A 14,601-nucleotide genomic window follows, 5' to 3' on the forward strand; every position below is an offset into this window, starting at 1 on the left:
ATCACCAACTATAAAATGATAAATAGATTGAGATATATTCAAACAATAGAACACTGTACAGCAGTAAAAAGGTATAAACCTGGGCTAACACATGAACATAAATGAATCTCAAGAACAGAGTGTTAAGTAAAAGATGGAGGTCACAGAACCGTACACACAGTATAATAAATGTGTAAAGTAAACATAGGGCAAAATTAAGCAATGTAGTGTTCAGGAATATACACAGAGGCCCATGAGAGGCCCATGACAAAAATCATGAGAATGGTTAAAATTCTTGATTTTGGTTACCACTGGGAAAGAGATAGGAACACATGGGATTTTTAAGGTTCTGGGATAATTTCTATTTCTTAACCTTTTTCTTCACTGGGCTTAGTTTTTCTTATTTAAACTGTATATATTTATTTTGTGTAACATATATCTGCGTGTGTGTGTGTGTGTGTGTGTGTGTGTATACCCTCAACAAAGATTTATTAAAGTATTATGCATAGAAAAGACCAGAAATAGACATAACAAAGTACTCTATTGTTTTCTTGGTGTTTTTCTGTATTTTCCAATTTTTGCAGCCTTTTTTCCCTCTCATATTAGAGTGCCACACTAAATAGTATAGAGAATTACACATACTATGTAAATACTAGGAAAAAACTTACTTCTGTTCATTCATTCTTTTATATTGGAATATAACTTACAATAAAGTATACAGATCCTGAGTTCCTAGGTCTACAGCTTGATGAGTGTTTTCCTACATAGGCAGGTAGCCCAGATCGATATATAGCATGTTTCCAGCAACACCCCAGGATTCTTTGTTCTCTCTTTTAATTAATTGATTACATCCCCAGACTAGCCACTGCTGATCTCTTATTACCCTTTGTTAGTTTTGCCACTTTCTGAACTTCATATAAAAGAAATCATATAGTATTATCCTTTTGTGTCTGACTTTATTCAACATTAGTCTATGAAATCTCTCCACGTGGGTGCATGTACCATTAATTCTTTTTTATTGGCGTGTACTGTTCTTTCTATTCTTATTTTAGGAGTTTCATTTTTTTTGCAACAAGAGTTTTGCATTATAAAACCTCAGCAAAGTTTTAAATTTAATTTTTACAATATCCTTATTCCTAGAAACAATAAAGATCATTAAGTTATTTCTAACCTCTTGTACAGGTTTATATAAAAGAATGACTACTATTCAAACTGAGATTTTTGTCTCTATTTTTTAGTCATTTAGAAAATATGTTTATGTTGGATTAGTCTTTTCATCTTTGTTTCATAGCAGTTGTGTGCTATGCTAGTGTATCCCAAAAAGAAAGAATTTATATCTTTCATTTCAAGTGAAAAAATGCAAAACAGTAGTAGGTAAGAATGTTATATATTTTGTTACAGAGAGAAGCTGCATGAGGCCAATAATGAGCTGCAGAAGAAGAGAGCCATCATCGAGGACCTTGAGCCGAGATTTAACAACAGCTGTGAGTTTTCCCAATTAGCATAGTTTTCAGTTGGTTAGCGCTAGTGATGAGTTTATATAAAATTTGGTTTTTTAAGAAATAGGCCCTATTATATTTTCTAGCAATTAAGGAATTTGCCCTGTTCACAGAAAGAGTATACACACACACACACACACACACACACACACACACACATATATAACATCTTTACAGTATTTCTTAAATTTCTAATTTAGTTGTGAGTTTTTCCTTAACTATGGATGCTAATGCATATTTTACGAAATTTTTTTCACAGTGTCATTGCAGTGTAAGTCAGCCAGACTTTTCCTTTGGTTGATATTTACACCCGTATGTAGCTTGACTTTATTAATTCTTCTCTGTGGATGTGGGAGCAGGACACAGACTTTTACTTTTTTAGTATTGTGGTGAAATATACATAACATAAAAATGGCCATTTTAACCATTTTTGAGTATTGGGTTGGCCAAAAAGTCCGTTCGGGTTTTTCGTGCGCTGCGATGCCAACCCTGAACGAACTTTTTGGCCAGCCCAGTGTATAGTTCAGTGACACGTTAAGTACATTCACACTGTTGCGAATTCACACTGTCCACCTCCTGAACGTTTTCATCTTCCCAAACTGAAACTCTCTACCTGTTAACCACTCCCCTCCTCCCCTCTTCCCAGCCCCTGGTAGCCTCTGTTCTGCTTTCTGTCCCTATGCACTTGACTCTTCTAGGTAATTCATATAAGTGGAATCATACAATATTTGTCCTTTTGTGTCCGGCTTATTTCACTTCACATAATGGCTTTCATTTTCACTTAGTATAATGTCTCCATGTTGTAGTGTGTATCAGAATGGAGGCTGAATAATCAACTATGGTAAATAGACCACATTTTGTTTATCCCTTCAGCCATCCATGAATACTTTTTAATTTGTGCGCTTCCATAGTGTAGTTTTTGTTTATTTCTAAGAAAAGCTTTTTGTTTAAAAAAATTGTGAATTTTAAAAAATAAATTTATATATAAGTATAGACAAAACTGTCTCTCAAAGCTATTTACTATTTTGTCAATTGAAATATTTTAAAGTTGTTACGGTCTAAAAAATTTTTAATTTTTTACTGTCTCATCGGTAGCCTTAAAAATTGAAGAATTACAAGAAGCTTTACGGAAGAAAGAAGAGGAAATGAAGCAAATGGAAGAAAGATATAAAAAATACTTAGAGAAAGCCAAAAGTGTAAGTGTGAGTCTGCGGGCCTCTCACTGCACTTTCTCATTGTGTTTCGCTGATGTTTCAAAATACAGTGCCTGGGCTTCCCTGGTGGCGCAGTGGTTGAGAGCCCGCCTGCCGGTGCAGGGGACACAGGTTCGAGCCCTGGTCTGGGAGGATCCCACATGCCATGGAACAACTAAGCCCGTGTGCCGCAACTACTGAGCCTGAGCGTCTGGAGCCTCTGCTCCGCAACAAGAGAGGCTGCGGTGGTGAGAGGCCCGCACACCGCGATGAAGAGTGGCCCCCGCTCCCCACAACTAGAGAAAGCCCTCACACAGAAACGAAGACCCAGCACAGCCAAAAATAAATAAATTAATTAATTAAAAAAAAAAAAATCCAGTGCCTGAACGGTGACCTCTCACACTGAAGGACACGAGGAGTCTTTCGACAAAAAGAGCAAGAGGCCGTGATCAAAACAGGTCACCCTTGCCCCAGGTTACTTACTCGTTACCAAGAGGGAATCACCTTTCTATGTAGGAAATGAGTGGCAGCCCCACCTTGCCTAATTACCAAAATCCGCTGCGCCCGGCGGAAGGGCCCGCCTCTGTCTCCAGATGAGCCTTGCTGTCGGCAGTGCTCAGGGCTTCTGGCCTAGCTCCAGTTCCCAGGGAAAAGGAGGTTACTGGAATAAGTTAAGTAACGCCTTCAGGAAGGCATCAGATAAATCCAGACTTTGGGATGAGAATCCACATCATGAAAGCAGAAATAGGCACTGGAGCATCAGGGAACACCAGAAGCTGTTCTCCTGTAAAGGAGCCCAAAGGGACCTCCCTACCAAATGCAGCAGTCCTGGACTGGGGACACCTGTGGAAATGTGGATTTGGGCTGAATCGTGATGACTTATAGAGAGGTTCACTTTCTTACAGATGATGTGGGAGGATATCCTTAGTCTAAGGAGATGCGTGTTGAAGTGCTTGAGGGTCACGTGTCATGAGACGAAGGTGGCAGTGCTGCAGTTGGTCAATCTGAGTTAAAGGAAATGGGTTTTTATTGTTCTGCTCTTTCAAGTTTTCTATAGGGTTGATCATTTTTGATGGTAAAACTGCTGAGCCAAAAAGCAAAGACCCTTCCCAGAAGCCCTCTGGTGGGCCAGCTAGAATTGTGTCACCAGCCTGTGTGTAAACCCAGCGTCTGGCAAAGGAGGAGAAGGACCACAGAGACAGGCTTGTGGACCACTGGGACCCACTCCCTCCTCGCACATCTGGTCAGAGGCAGAGGCCCCTGAACCAAGGCAGAGGAACGGAAAAGGGAAGATTGCTGTCAGTAGTGTCTGCTGTAGTGTGATTAATTTTAAGCCAGAATTACTTCTTAGCACTGACTCTTTCACATAATTTTAAAATTTTATATAATTAAAAATTGTAACAACTGAATATCATTTTATACATTCAGATTTTAAAGTGTCCACGTAAGATAACTTTTGAGTCTCATAAGGTTTATCTTTTTTTTTTTTAAATGACTGCTTCCTTAGATATTACACTCCTTGGGTTTGAGACTTTTAAAGTTTTTCTTTTATTACTTTTTGCAGGTTATCCGTACTTTAGATCCTAAACAAAATCAAGGAGCAGCACCAGAAATACAAGCTCTTAAAAATCAGCTCCACGAACGGGATCGGCAGTTCCATTCATTGGAGGTAGTTTACTGTAATATGATAAGACGTTTGATTTTTTTATTTTCGATTCTAGAAGCCTTGCTATGCACAGTGGTCCCTCAACATCCACGAGGCACAGTTACCAAAATCCATGGATGCACAAGTCCCTCATAGAAAGTACTGAATGTGGTTATTTGCATAAAATCAAAGCCCATCGTCCATGTGCTTTAAACCATCTCTAGATTACTTATAATACCTAATGCAATGTAAATGCTATGTAAATAGTTGCCTATGGGGACTTCCCTGGTGGCGCAGTGGTTAAGAATCCACCTGCCAATGCAGGGGACACGGGTTCAAGCCCTGGTCTGGGAAGATTCCCACATGCTTCAGAGCAACTAAGCCCGTGCACCACAACTACTGAGCCTGCACTCTACAGCCCGCAAGCCACAACTACTGAAGCCCGCACGCCTAGAGCCCGTGCTCCACAACAAGAGAAGCCACCGCAATGAGAAGCCCACACTCCGCAATGAAGAGTAGCCCCTGCTCGCCGCAACTAGAGAAAGCCCGCGCACAGCAACGAAGACCCAGCGCAGCCAAAAATAATTAATTAATTAAAAAAAAAAAAGATATCCATACTTTAAAAAAAAATAGTTGCCTATGCGTGGCAAATTCAAGTTTTGGTTTTTGGAACTTTCTGAATTTTTTTTTTTTTTTTTTTTTTTTTACTATTTTCAATCTGGGGTTGGTTGAACCCGTGGATGTGGAACCCATGGATATAGAGAGCTGACCGTACAATTGTGCCCATGAACTTAGATAGTTTATTGTGAGTATTGTATTTATGTTGAATCATTTTCCATCTTAACATGCTTACATGTGCTTGCTTTTTAGAAAGAATATGAGAAAACAAAGAGTCAAAGAGAGATGGAGGAGAAATATATTGTTAGTGCCTGGTACAATATGGTAAGAAAATAACACGTCAAAACATATTGCAAAATTCAGTGAATATGTATCATTTATTGTACTCCCTTTACTGTAGAAGTAATTCTACCAAATGAATCTGAAAGTAATTACTGTCCTAACACACACTAACAAAACCCTAATGCTGATCTTAGGGCCAAACAACAGATACAGGAACCACCGTAAACGGGGCTAGAACACGTCATTATCCCTGTCCTAGAGGATAGAAAGATTTCTGTCTCTCAGGACCATTTTATTCTCGGGGGGTAGGGACTTCTTTAATAATATCTAAACACAGATACAGTAGCTTTTGTTTTGTGGGACTATTTCAGTGCTTTTGCAGGAGCAGTACTTGTAATGAAAATAGTTTAACTGTCTCTCAGGTTTTGGTAAATGTTCACGGTCTTAGACCCTGAACAGCTGAAGGTTTTGAAATTGAATTTTCCAACAAAAAATCTTAAATGTGTTGCAGGGGAAAATAAATGCTTATCAGCATTTTGGGCTTCAGTAAGACTTTTCTGGATATGAAGAGCTATGGATTTTGAAGAATGCTGTACTTTTTTCAGTATTTTTTTTCTTAGACCTTTTCTTCTTTTTCTGCTTTGTTCTTCTTCCCAATAAGACCACTCTGCCTTTTCAAAGCGTTAGCTGCCTGAGATAGGAAGTTGGACCAGATTCCTTTCATCATACCCCTCTGACCCTGTAGTTGTGTTATTGGCACAGTACTGTTTTACAATTACAATTGTAAATTATACCATTTTACAGTTATAATTGATACTGTGTCTGAAAGGTTCGTGTCCCAGGTCTCCTAATAATGTGATTTGAACTTTGTCAAAATTTCATACAATTTTATGACATGTCCACATTTATATTTGCCTTGGTTAAAACTACATATTTAAGATTTTTATCACAATTTTAAAAAACAAAAAAGGAAATCATACTGGGTTTACAGTACCATTACTGTTAACAAATATAGCTTAATTGAAAATTAAAATGTAAAAAATAAGAAAAACCTGTATTTAAGGAAGGTCTCTGGGAACTAGTCCTGACTTCACCACATTGTTTCCTCTTCGTCCTCCTTCAAGGTTAATGTTAGCAATCTGGGAGCTCTGCCCCTCAGTCCTTATTAGTGATTTCATATACCTGATTGATTTTTATGACTTCACATATTGTGTTTCTTATGGAACAAAGCTGATTTATTCTGTGACGTGGTATTAAAGAAGAATCCTAGTTTTCAGCTCTGCAGAGAGTGAAGGAATAACTCCCAGTAGGATCACACAAGTTATGTTCAGATAGGGTAGCCGGTAACAGCTTCATACATAAATTCAGAAAGTTCTGCATCCCAGACAACCGAACTGGAAGTGAGGATGGTGAGTGCTGGGAAAAGGTATTAAGTATCTCAGGGAATGGCCTCATGATGGATACTGAGATCTTGAAGGTGAGTCTAGAATTTGAATAAGTTGTTTAGAATGTGAAAGTTAAAAAGGTATATTTTAAATAAAATATAATTGTTAATTTATGTAGCCAAATTAACAAATATTACCAATAGATATTTGTTCATTTTATTCAGATCCTTAAATGCTTTAATTCCAAACTGAGTAAGAAGCACATCCTGGGTTTTCTCATGGGGAAAGTTGGAGAATGTTGTGCATTGGGGTCTGTTTGAAACACAGAGCCATGACCCCAGGTTCCCTGGAGGTGACTGGAGGTGGGAGATTTGTCTTGCCTTCTGCCTTCCGTGCGGGCTTGCCCAGCGCCTCTGGCGCCCGCCCCGCCTCTCCCCTGGCTCTGTTTCTCCTCCTTCCCTGTTGCCGGCGTCAGCTTGCTCCCGTCATCTCGCTTCCAATCACCGGTGAGATGAAGCGCCGCTCCCAGTTCTTCCTGCTTCTCTGGCCTGGGTTCTTCGCTAGCTTATTAAATGAGAACCGAAACCCCTTTTTCCGGGTCTACTCAGGGTCCTCGCTGTTTACTCCTCCGCGTTTAGAGAGCGCCGCAGGTTCTCCCTCCTGTTAGGTGCCCTGGGCCCGGCAGGTGGGCTCATCCCCCTTCTAAGCGGGTAGGCCTCCTTCTCCAGTCCTCGGGAAGGACCCCTGCGCCCCTTGGGCCCGCTGTGTGGGCCAGCCGTCAGGAACTTCCCTTAACAAGTCTGCCTGTGAAGAAAAGCAGCGTGGTGGTATGTATTATACCTGGTGTGACTTTCCATCCTAAGAAAGAACAAGTGCTTTTGTGGTTTTTTATTCTAACTAAACCCTCTGATTTCCATATCCCCATGTGAATCAACTGCTACCAATCAATTGCTCTTTTTTTCTTGGAAAATCATTTGATGCATTTGATTCGAAAGGGAAGTATGTATGATTGAGTTTGGATAATGTATTCCAAAGATCCATCTCTGTTATAATCTATTGTTTGGGTTATTGTAAATTCAGAAAATTAAGCCTTAATTTTTCCAAAAGAAGATTTGTACCTAATTGTTGGAACTTAAATGTCTCTAAGATTTTAATCTATCATGAGCAGAGTTAACGTTCCTAATTGTGCCTTATGTCGCCAGGTAACAAATTCTGTGCGATGAAATTTTCTTTTGTGAGAGTGTGTTCCATTATTTTTTCACTGATTACTTTTTTCCCGTGTTACGTAGGGAATGACTCTGCATAAAAAGGCGGCAGAAGACAGACTTGCTAGTACAGGTTCGGGGCAGTCATTCCTGGCGAGGCAGAGACAAGCCACCAGCACGAGAAGGTCTTACCCGGGCCACGTCCAGCCAGCCACAGCAAGGTAGACAAGTCCTGCCATTAGAATAAAAAACACACCGCATTCAAAGCATACTTCTGTTACATACAACATTTCAGGAAATTCAGCCAGCTTATATTTTGTCTGTATTTCATGTTACTATTTAGTTGTTTCTCATTTGAGGACTTTCTCTCTTCTGTATCTATAATGTTTTAGTTTCTTGGTCCTTTATTTTGTAGTCCTTTTGGTTCCTTTTAATGTGCCAAAATATTTTTAAATGCCCAATTAAAAGTGTTGTATATTAGTGTAGTACTTTTCTTTGTATGAAAATGTCCTTTCCCCAATGGTGTAGGCTTTGTAATGAATTAGATTTTCTGCCAATAATTGATATACAATTTATATTCTTTACTGTGCCTCTGTGTTACCGTGCTTTCTAAGAATGTCTTTGTTTAAAGGGAATTAATCTTTTTATGATGTATTAATCTGTGTTTTCAATTGTTTTCCAAATGCACTTCAAATAACTTGCATACGTACTATGTAAAATGGTTGGCAAGTGCACTTTTTGCAAAGACATAAGTACATTGGCAGAGGTGCTAATCAGATCTTACCTAAGGCACCTGATAGAACTATTTAGAGGGAAAAACTGAGTTTTCACATTGTTTTATAGGAAATTAAATTTGTCCAAAGATTTGGAAACTATTTTTAAAACATAAATAGAATTTCATTATTTCCTGCTATCTTATTTGCTGGCAGAAGTGAATGCACTGGTTAGGTTATTTGGGGAGAAGTTACAGAAGAAAAAAAATCAGGCAGTGTGTTCATTTTTTTTCTTTTTTTTGGAATATCACAGTAACTGAGGATCAAATTCTAGCAATGGGCTGACATTTCGTTGCAACTGCCCTCCACATATAAAAGTATATAAAAGATGTATTTTTTATATACTTATGAGTCATAGGTGGCCTTACCTTTGGGGTAATTTCCTTGTTGACTTGCACCTCATTTGTCTTACTTATTCCTTAACATAAAACCTTCTATTTCTCAATAATTCCTAATACTTAACATCTTAGTATCAGTCGTTAGGATCAATAAGTGACTTCTTGTGTCTGATGTTATGACAGGTGGCTGTCATATTTTTTCTTAATTCTATGTACTAGTCTAAGAGTTTGCTACTGAGTAGATTCTCTTGGGTATTTGGTTGCCCCAAAGTGCTTACATTTGTTGACAGATTATAAACTATGTTTATTTACATTGATGAATGGCTGTCAAGTAATAATGATTGTAAAGCACTTTGACTATATAAGGTGCTATATAAATGCAAAATATCATTCATTTGAACATGAAATGTCTCTGCCTAACTTTCCACATTGGTCCCAAATTATATTTAAGTTCCCCTCCAGCCTTTTTCTTGCACCATAGCCCATAGCCCAGTAAAGCAAAAATTTACTGAAATTAGGTCGATTATTTGTTTGTTTTTGGTTTTGGATAGGTCACCTATTAAAAAGATTTTATTTCATATACTTGCTATTTAGAAGTTCAGGTTTCGTTTAGTTTTGTGTATTAAATACAAATGAGTAACTTTAAATCAAGCTAAACATAATCAAGAATTTTCAGAAACTCTATTCCAGTGTTTGATTTTAAATCCTTATTTCCTTTTTTATAAGAAGTTGACCTAAAGACTATTTTAGGTGTTTTCATTTGTCCTCAGAAACCGTACTTGAAGAAAGTTATTAGAATATACACAGAAATGACTCCATGCATTGTGCTAAGTTTTTACATTAAGTACAGAAGTCTGAGCTCAGTGTGAGTGCTTCTGCCTGGTAAGAAGAAAAGCAGGAAGACTTAGTAGTAGTGGAGAGAACCAGCGAGTGGAATGCATCATGGGGTTTCAGGAGGGCAAGCAGACCTAATCAACATAGAAAGTTTTGACAATGAAAGATTAAAAATGATTTAAGATGAGTAACCCTCCCCCACCTCCACCCCTCCCCATCCCTTTATTTCACAAATCAGAGTAAGGATCCAACAGTTTTAAAACAGGGCATGAACACTAACCTTGGTAAAATTAAAATTATTGGGAAATATACCTGCAAAATAAGATAGATGAAAATCAGAGTCCATGAGCTGTTTATTAAATGGATTATATCCCATGAGAGAAGAGGTTTTAATTTTAGTTCTCTATTTACTGTCCCAGCCCTGGTCTCCTACCCACCCCCCTGCTCAGATATGTTTCTCTAAATGGGAGAGGAAAGTGCCAAGCTTTTAGAAGGAAGTTTTCCATCTTATTTTTCTTCAGCATGCCGTTATTTTGGTGTTTACGTTCATAAGTTTCACTCACCTTTACAGTATCTTTAAATTTTAGTATATTGCTTTCGTTCCATAGCAGAAACTTTATTTCTAAACATTCTGTGATTTTTTTAAAAAAATCAGGAATAGAACTTTGCTGTCCCAGTGAGTCCCCCGTTTCCTTTGCTCAGCTTTGGACAGGATTTTTAAATTTCTCTTTCTCTGGTGATGACGCTGGGCACACTGTGGAGTCAGCACAGAGTTACTGCGCTAAGGCTGGGGTTGAGCCATCACCCCGTCTGAGTTCATGTGAACAGAAAGCTTATTTTCTGTTTTCCCTCTAACCAGGGTGAGAAAATACAGAGTTAATAACTAAAGACTACAAAAGCATGAAATTTATATTCTGTAGTGTGTATTTAAGAAGTTTGTAATGGGGAAAAAAAATCCAGCAAATATTATAGTTTACCGCATCTTAAAAAGAGAGTAAATAATACAGCTGTACGTTTCTTAAAAGAACTTGCAAAAACCCGATCATACCTTTTTTAGTATTGTCTGATTATTTAATAATAACTAAGAAAAAGAAGTCCCAAAACAAAGGCTCCATTTTCTAAAATTGATCAGCATTGAATTATTTCTGTTTGATGGCCCAGCCTGGTAAAATTGGCTAACAAGATGATTCATTATAATAAGGATAATACTGTCTGCTGTTATTTTGTTACGGTCTTACTGCTTTGTCTGTATGATAAAAGCTCAGTTGTACAAACTTGAGCTAAACGTTTCCAGTCAGAAACATCAGCCCATATATATCAGCAGTCTTCAGCAAGGCGTGAAAACCGGTGCTGTGCAAACAAACCAGCAGTAAGTGATTGTGAGGGGAAGGGGGATTTAGGTTGAAGAAAAGGTGCAATTTATTTTTGAGCTATTTTACTCACACTTCCTTTTCAACTGCAGTTTTATTTATTCATATCTAATGATATGAAATATTTTGTAGTGTCTCTTGCTCTCCGACAAGCATTCGTCTTTTAAAGATAACACCGTGTTGAAAACTTGAATATCTTTATTCTGATATAAGAATTTTCTTGAAATAAAATTCTAAATTTTTGAATTTATCCTAACTCCCTGCATTTAATCTCCAGTGGTCCAGATCTCAGACTCCAGGAGTGTTACACTTTTCCCCAGTTGGAACACATGAGGTTTATCTGAAAAAGCGTCCACAACCCACAGATAGTGTAAACCTAGTTAGTTTACAGCTACTGGGATAAGAACCTGTGATCCTAAAGGGAGAGAAAGGTGCTTGGCATCTTGCTTTTTGCTAGGGGCAAAATAACAACATGCTTCTTGTTATCTGTTCATTAAACTATGGGAGCATGTTTTGACTTTTTATCCTTATATTACAAAGTGACTCTTTGCCTAGAAATGGCTGTTGAACTGACGTAGGATCGTACTCCTTAACAGTGAGTAGGAGTCCTACCCTTACAGGTAGGAAGGACTGTACAGAACAAAATAAGATGGGATCTCAGAATCTTTGAAAATTATTTTAGCATGTTTTTAAATTTTTCCCCTTTTATATGTTAAAAGGGTTTTTCCGTTCAATAATGATAATCTCTTTTCCTATAGTCCCAACTGTCAAAATGGCAGCTTATTTTAGTAGGTGTGCAAGCAACCCAGTTTCACTACATTTAGAAAGCAGTTTCAGAGCTTATTCTTTGTAACTATAATGATTCGAATATTTTGTATCATGAAGTTTTTATATGAGGGAGGCCATTCTCAATGTATCTGTCATCCAGTTTTTTACTTTGTATAAAGCATATTTAAATAATAATTGGTGTATGTTTATTTTATGGAAAAATTTGAAAATATTTTAGTGTCCAATTTAAGCAAGATAATTTTATTGTTCTAAAGTTGTGCAATAAATACTGTTTCTTTCTCAGAAGCCTAAAAAACATAAAATAATTTGCTACTGACACAGCTAATTTCTGCCCCTCCCCATCCCCCTAAATCACGGAAGTATCAATATTTATCTCCCTTTTTATAAAATGAAGAATGGCACAAATATGATGACATCCATCTCTTTTAAATCACTGATTATGTTCTTGGAAAATACGTACTGATAATTTTGTTTTTAAACAGCCTTTTATCAATCCAATTCCCATGTATTTATAAATATAAAAACTTTAAAACTTATATTTAATGTTATCTTGAAGTATGCTTGAATTCTTCACACTGCACTTAAAATGCTAGAGAAAGGGACATTAGTTTACTTGAGAAATAAGAGACCCGAACCTAATTATGGCAAGTATATGAGTTTTAGCAGTTGCGTTCTATGGATGTTTCCTAACAATTCCATTTCAGCAATTACGTCTCTCTTCAGTATTTTTCTGCTTTCTAACATTTTCCAATAATATTCTGTGAGATAGGTTTGTATGCTGTATATAAGTGAACATAGAAATCGGAAAGTAACCGAAGGCTGTCAAGGCAGATCCATTCCTAGTGAGTAGAATCGATTATCGGAAAAAGAAGAGGCCTAATTTTGAACAAATATCCAGGCAGATAGAAGTGCTAACACTGTTAAACCTATACTTGTCTTAACAGATGTTCCTAAAGTAATAGTTTGCATAAAATCTCCTGATTTTATTACATGATCATTCAATAAGAAAGAGTAGACAAAAAATAACTTATATTCTAATTGTCCTTCCCTTCAGTGGAGATTAACTGGACACCCAGTATTAACTGTACATGGTTATGAGTGGAGGGGAAAGCATCTATTTTCATTTCGAAACTGTACTAAATCTAAGATAGTGATTTAAAGCCATAAGGACAGGATGATCTGATGAGATGGGAAGAAATCTATGGTGGCTGAAACTCATTACCAACTTCCTAGCAGTTACCTAGGTCCGCTGCTGTGTCTAGTTTGCAAACCATGTCTCCCTTAATTATACGTAGTAGCCCCACAGAAAATTTTGTTTAAAATGAAGACAAGAGTAGACTTTATATATATGTGTGTGTGTGTGTGTGTGTGTGTTTATATATTCAAGGAGAGCCTTTATATACCTAATACATTACTGCCAGGCTCTGAATTAGATGTTTAGGGTCTGCAGATGAAATCATCAGAGAAGGTGTCCATAGCCTCAGAATTTAAGGACAATGGGGCTATCAACTATCCTAAATTATATTGACTCAGAGCTTAAAAGAATAATTAAATATCATGAGAAGAGCAATCTCAAAGTGAGAAAAAGAAAATTACCAAAGCATGCTGAGGCTTTAATGTGTGTGGGAGACTTCTACGCAGGCACCGTTGCCTTAGAGATCTCTAAATTGACAAAGGAAAATAATTTGATTAGCATTGATACTGTAAAAGTTATAAAAGGGACTCATGTTTATTCTCGGTGTATTTGTCAACCTATGGACAGTGATTACTGTATATACATTCTATAGTGTGCTTATTTCATAGATGTCACTGTTAGAGATGAATGTCTTAATATTATTTACTACTTCTACTCACTTATGTATTATTTATACTTTACTGCAAGATTCACAGCACTTTACTAATATTAGATAATTATTTTCCTTCTACCTTTCTGTGGTATTTTCTATTTACATCTTTTCCACTGGGGTTCTTTTCCTTATTTTGGAACACTCACTAAGAAGAATGTAAAAAATTGCCCAAATAAATAGGCTATGTACTGTTCCTGAAATGTTTAAAGTCAGATCTGAAGTTCTAAGTTTAGAACTCTATTTGAAGCTGGGTTGGGGCTACTAGGCATGAATTACATTTTATATTTCACATTAATAAGACTCATAAGTTAGTACTCGTGAAGCCAAGTTCTCTCAAATGCAGACACACTTAAAACTTTTTGTTGAAAACAAAAGTTGCATTAATACAAAGTAAACAGTCTTCTGGTTAATCAGAAGATGCTCTTACCTTCCATTTACCTGTCTCCTAAAATACAAACCTGCAAACTGTCCTTCACTTTCATAGTTTCTTCAACATTGCATGTACTCAAACACAGGAGAAACAAAGCCAGGTTCCAGGAGCTGTGAAGTCCAAGAATCTGGAAAGTGGTGGGGGTGAGGTGATGGGAAAAGGCAGACACTAACAAGGGCAGGATGCTACAAAAATAGTCTGAGTTCTACTATAAGGTATGCTTTATGAACTTGGCCGTTTTCTTAAGTTCAAATATAGCAGAGTTTTCAGCTGATTCTTTTGAGAGATGCTTTGAGGAGTCAGGACTCTCCCGCTTGTACTTGAGTATATCTGCGTTCCAACCCTAGTCAAAAGAGAGTGAGATATTTGTTGTTACGTAAACACCGACACAAATGCTTGCTGCCAAATAGGGAG

General features: G+C 37.3%; 1 protein-coding gene across 1 annotated transcript in view; it reads left to right on the top strand.

Annotated features, from left to right (window-relative positions):
- The window catches only part of HOOK3 (hook microtubule tethering protein 3), a 93,526-nt gene extending 84,292 nt beyond the window's left edge, over positions 1-9,234 (top strand). Inside the window, exons 18-22 of the mRNA XM_057537327.1 lie at positions 1,381-1,463; positions 2,574-2,674; positions 4,236-4,340; positions 5,187-5,258; positions 7,891-9,234. Of these exons, the coding sequence (XP_057393310.1) occupies positions 1,381-1,463; positions 2,574-2,674; positions 4,236-4,340; positions 5,187-5,258; positions 7,891-8,031 (502 nt within the window). The 3' untranslated portion in view covers positions 8,032-9,234. The remainder of the gene's footprint in view (positions 1-1,380; positions 1,464-2,573; positions 2,675-4,235; positions 4,341-5,186; positions 5,259-7,890) is intronic.
- Positions 9,235-14,601: the final 5,367 nt, after the last annotated feature.

Source organism: Balaenoptera acutorostrata, chromosome 21 (genome assembly GCF_949987535.1).
Source record: "Balaenoptera acutorostrata chromosome 21, mBalAcu1.1, whole genome shotgun sequence".
In the NCBI taxonomy this organism is placed as follows: Eukaryota; Metazoa; Chordata; class Mammalia; order Artiodactyla; family Balaenopteridae; genus Balaenoptera; species Balaenoptera acutorostrata.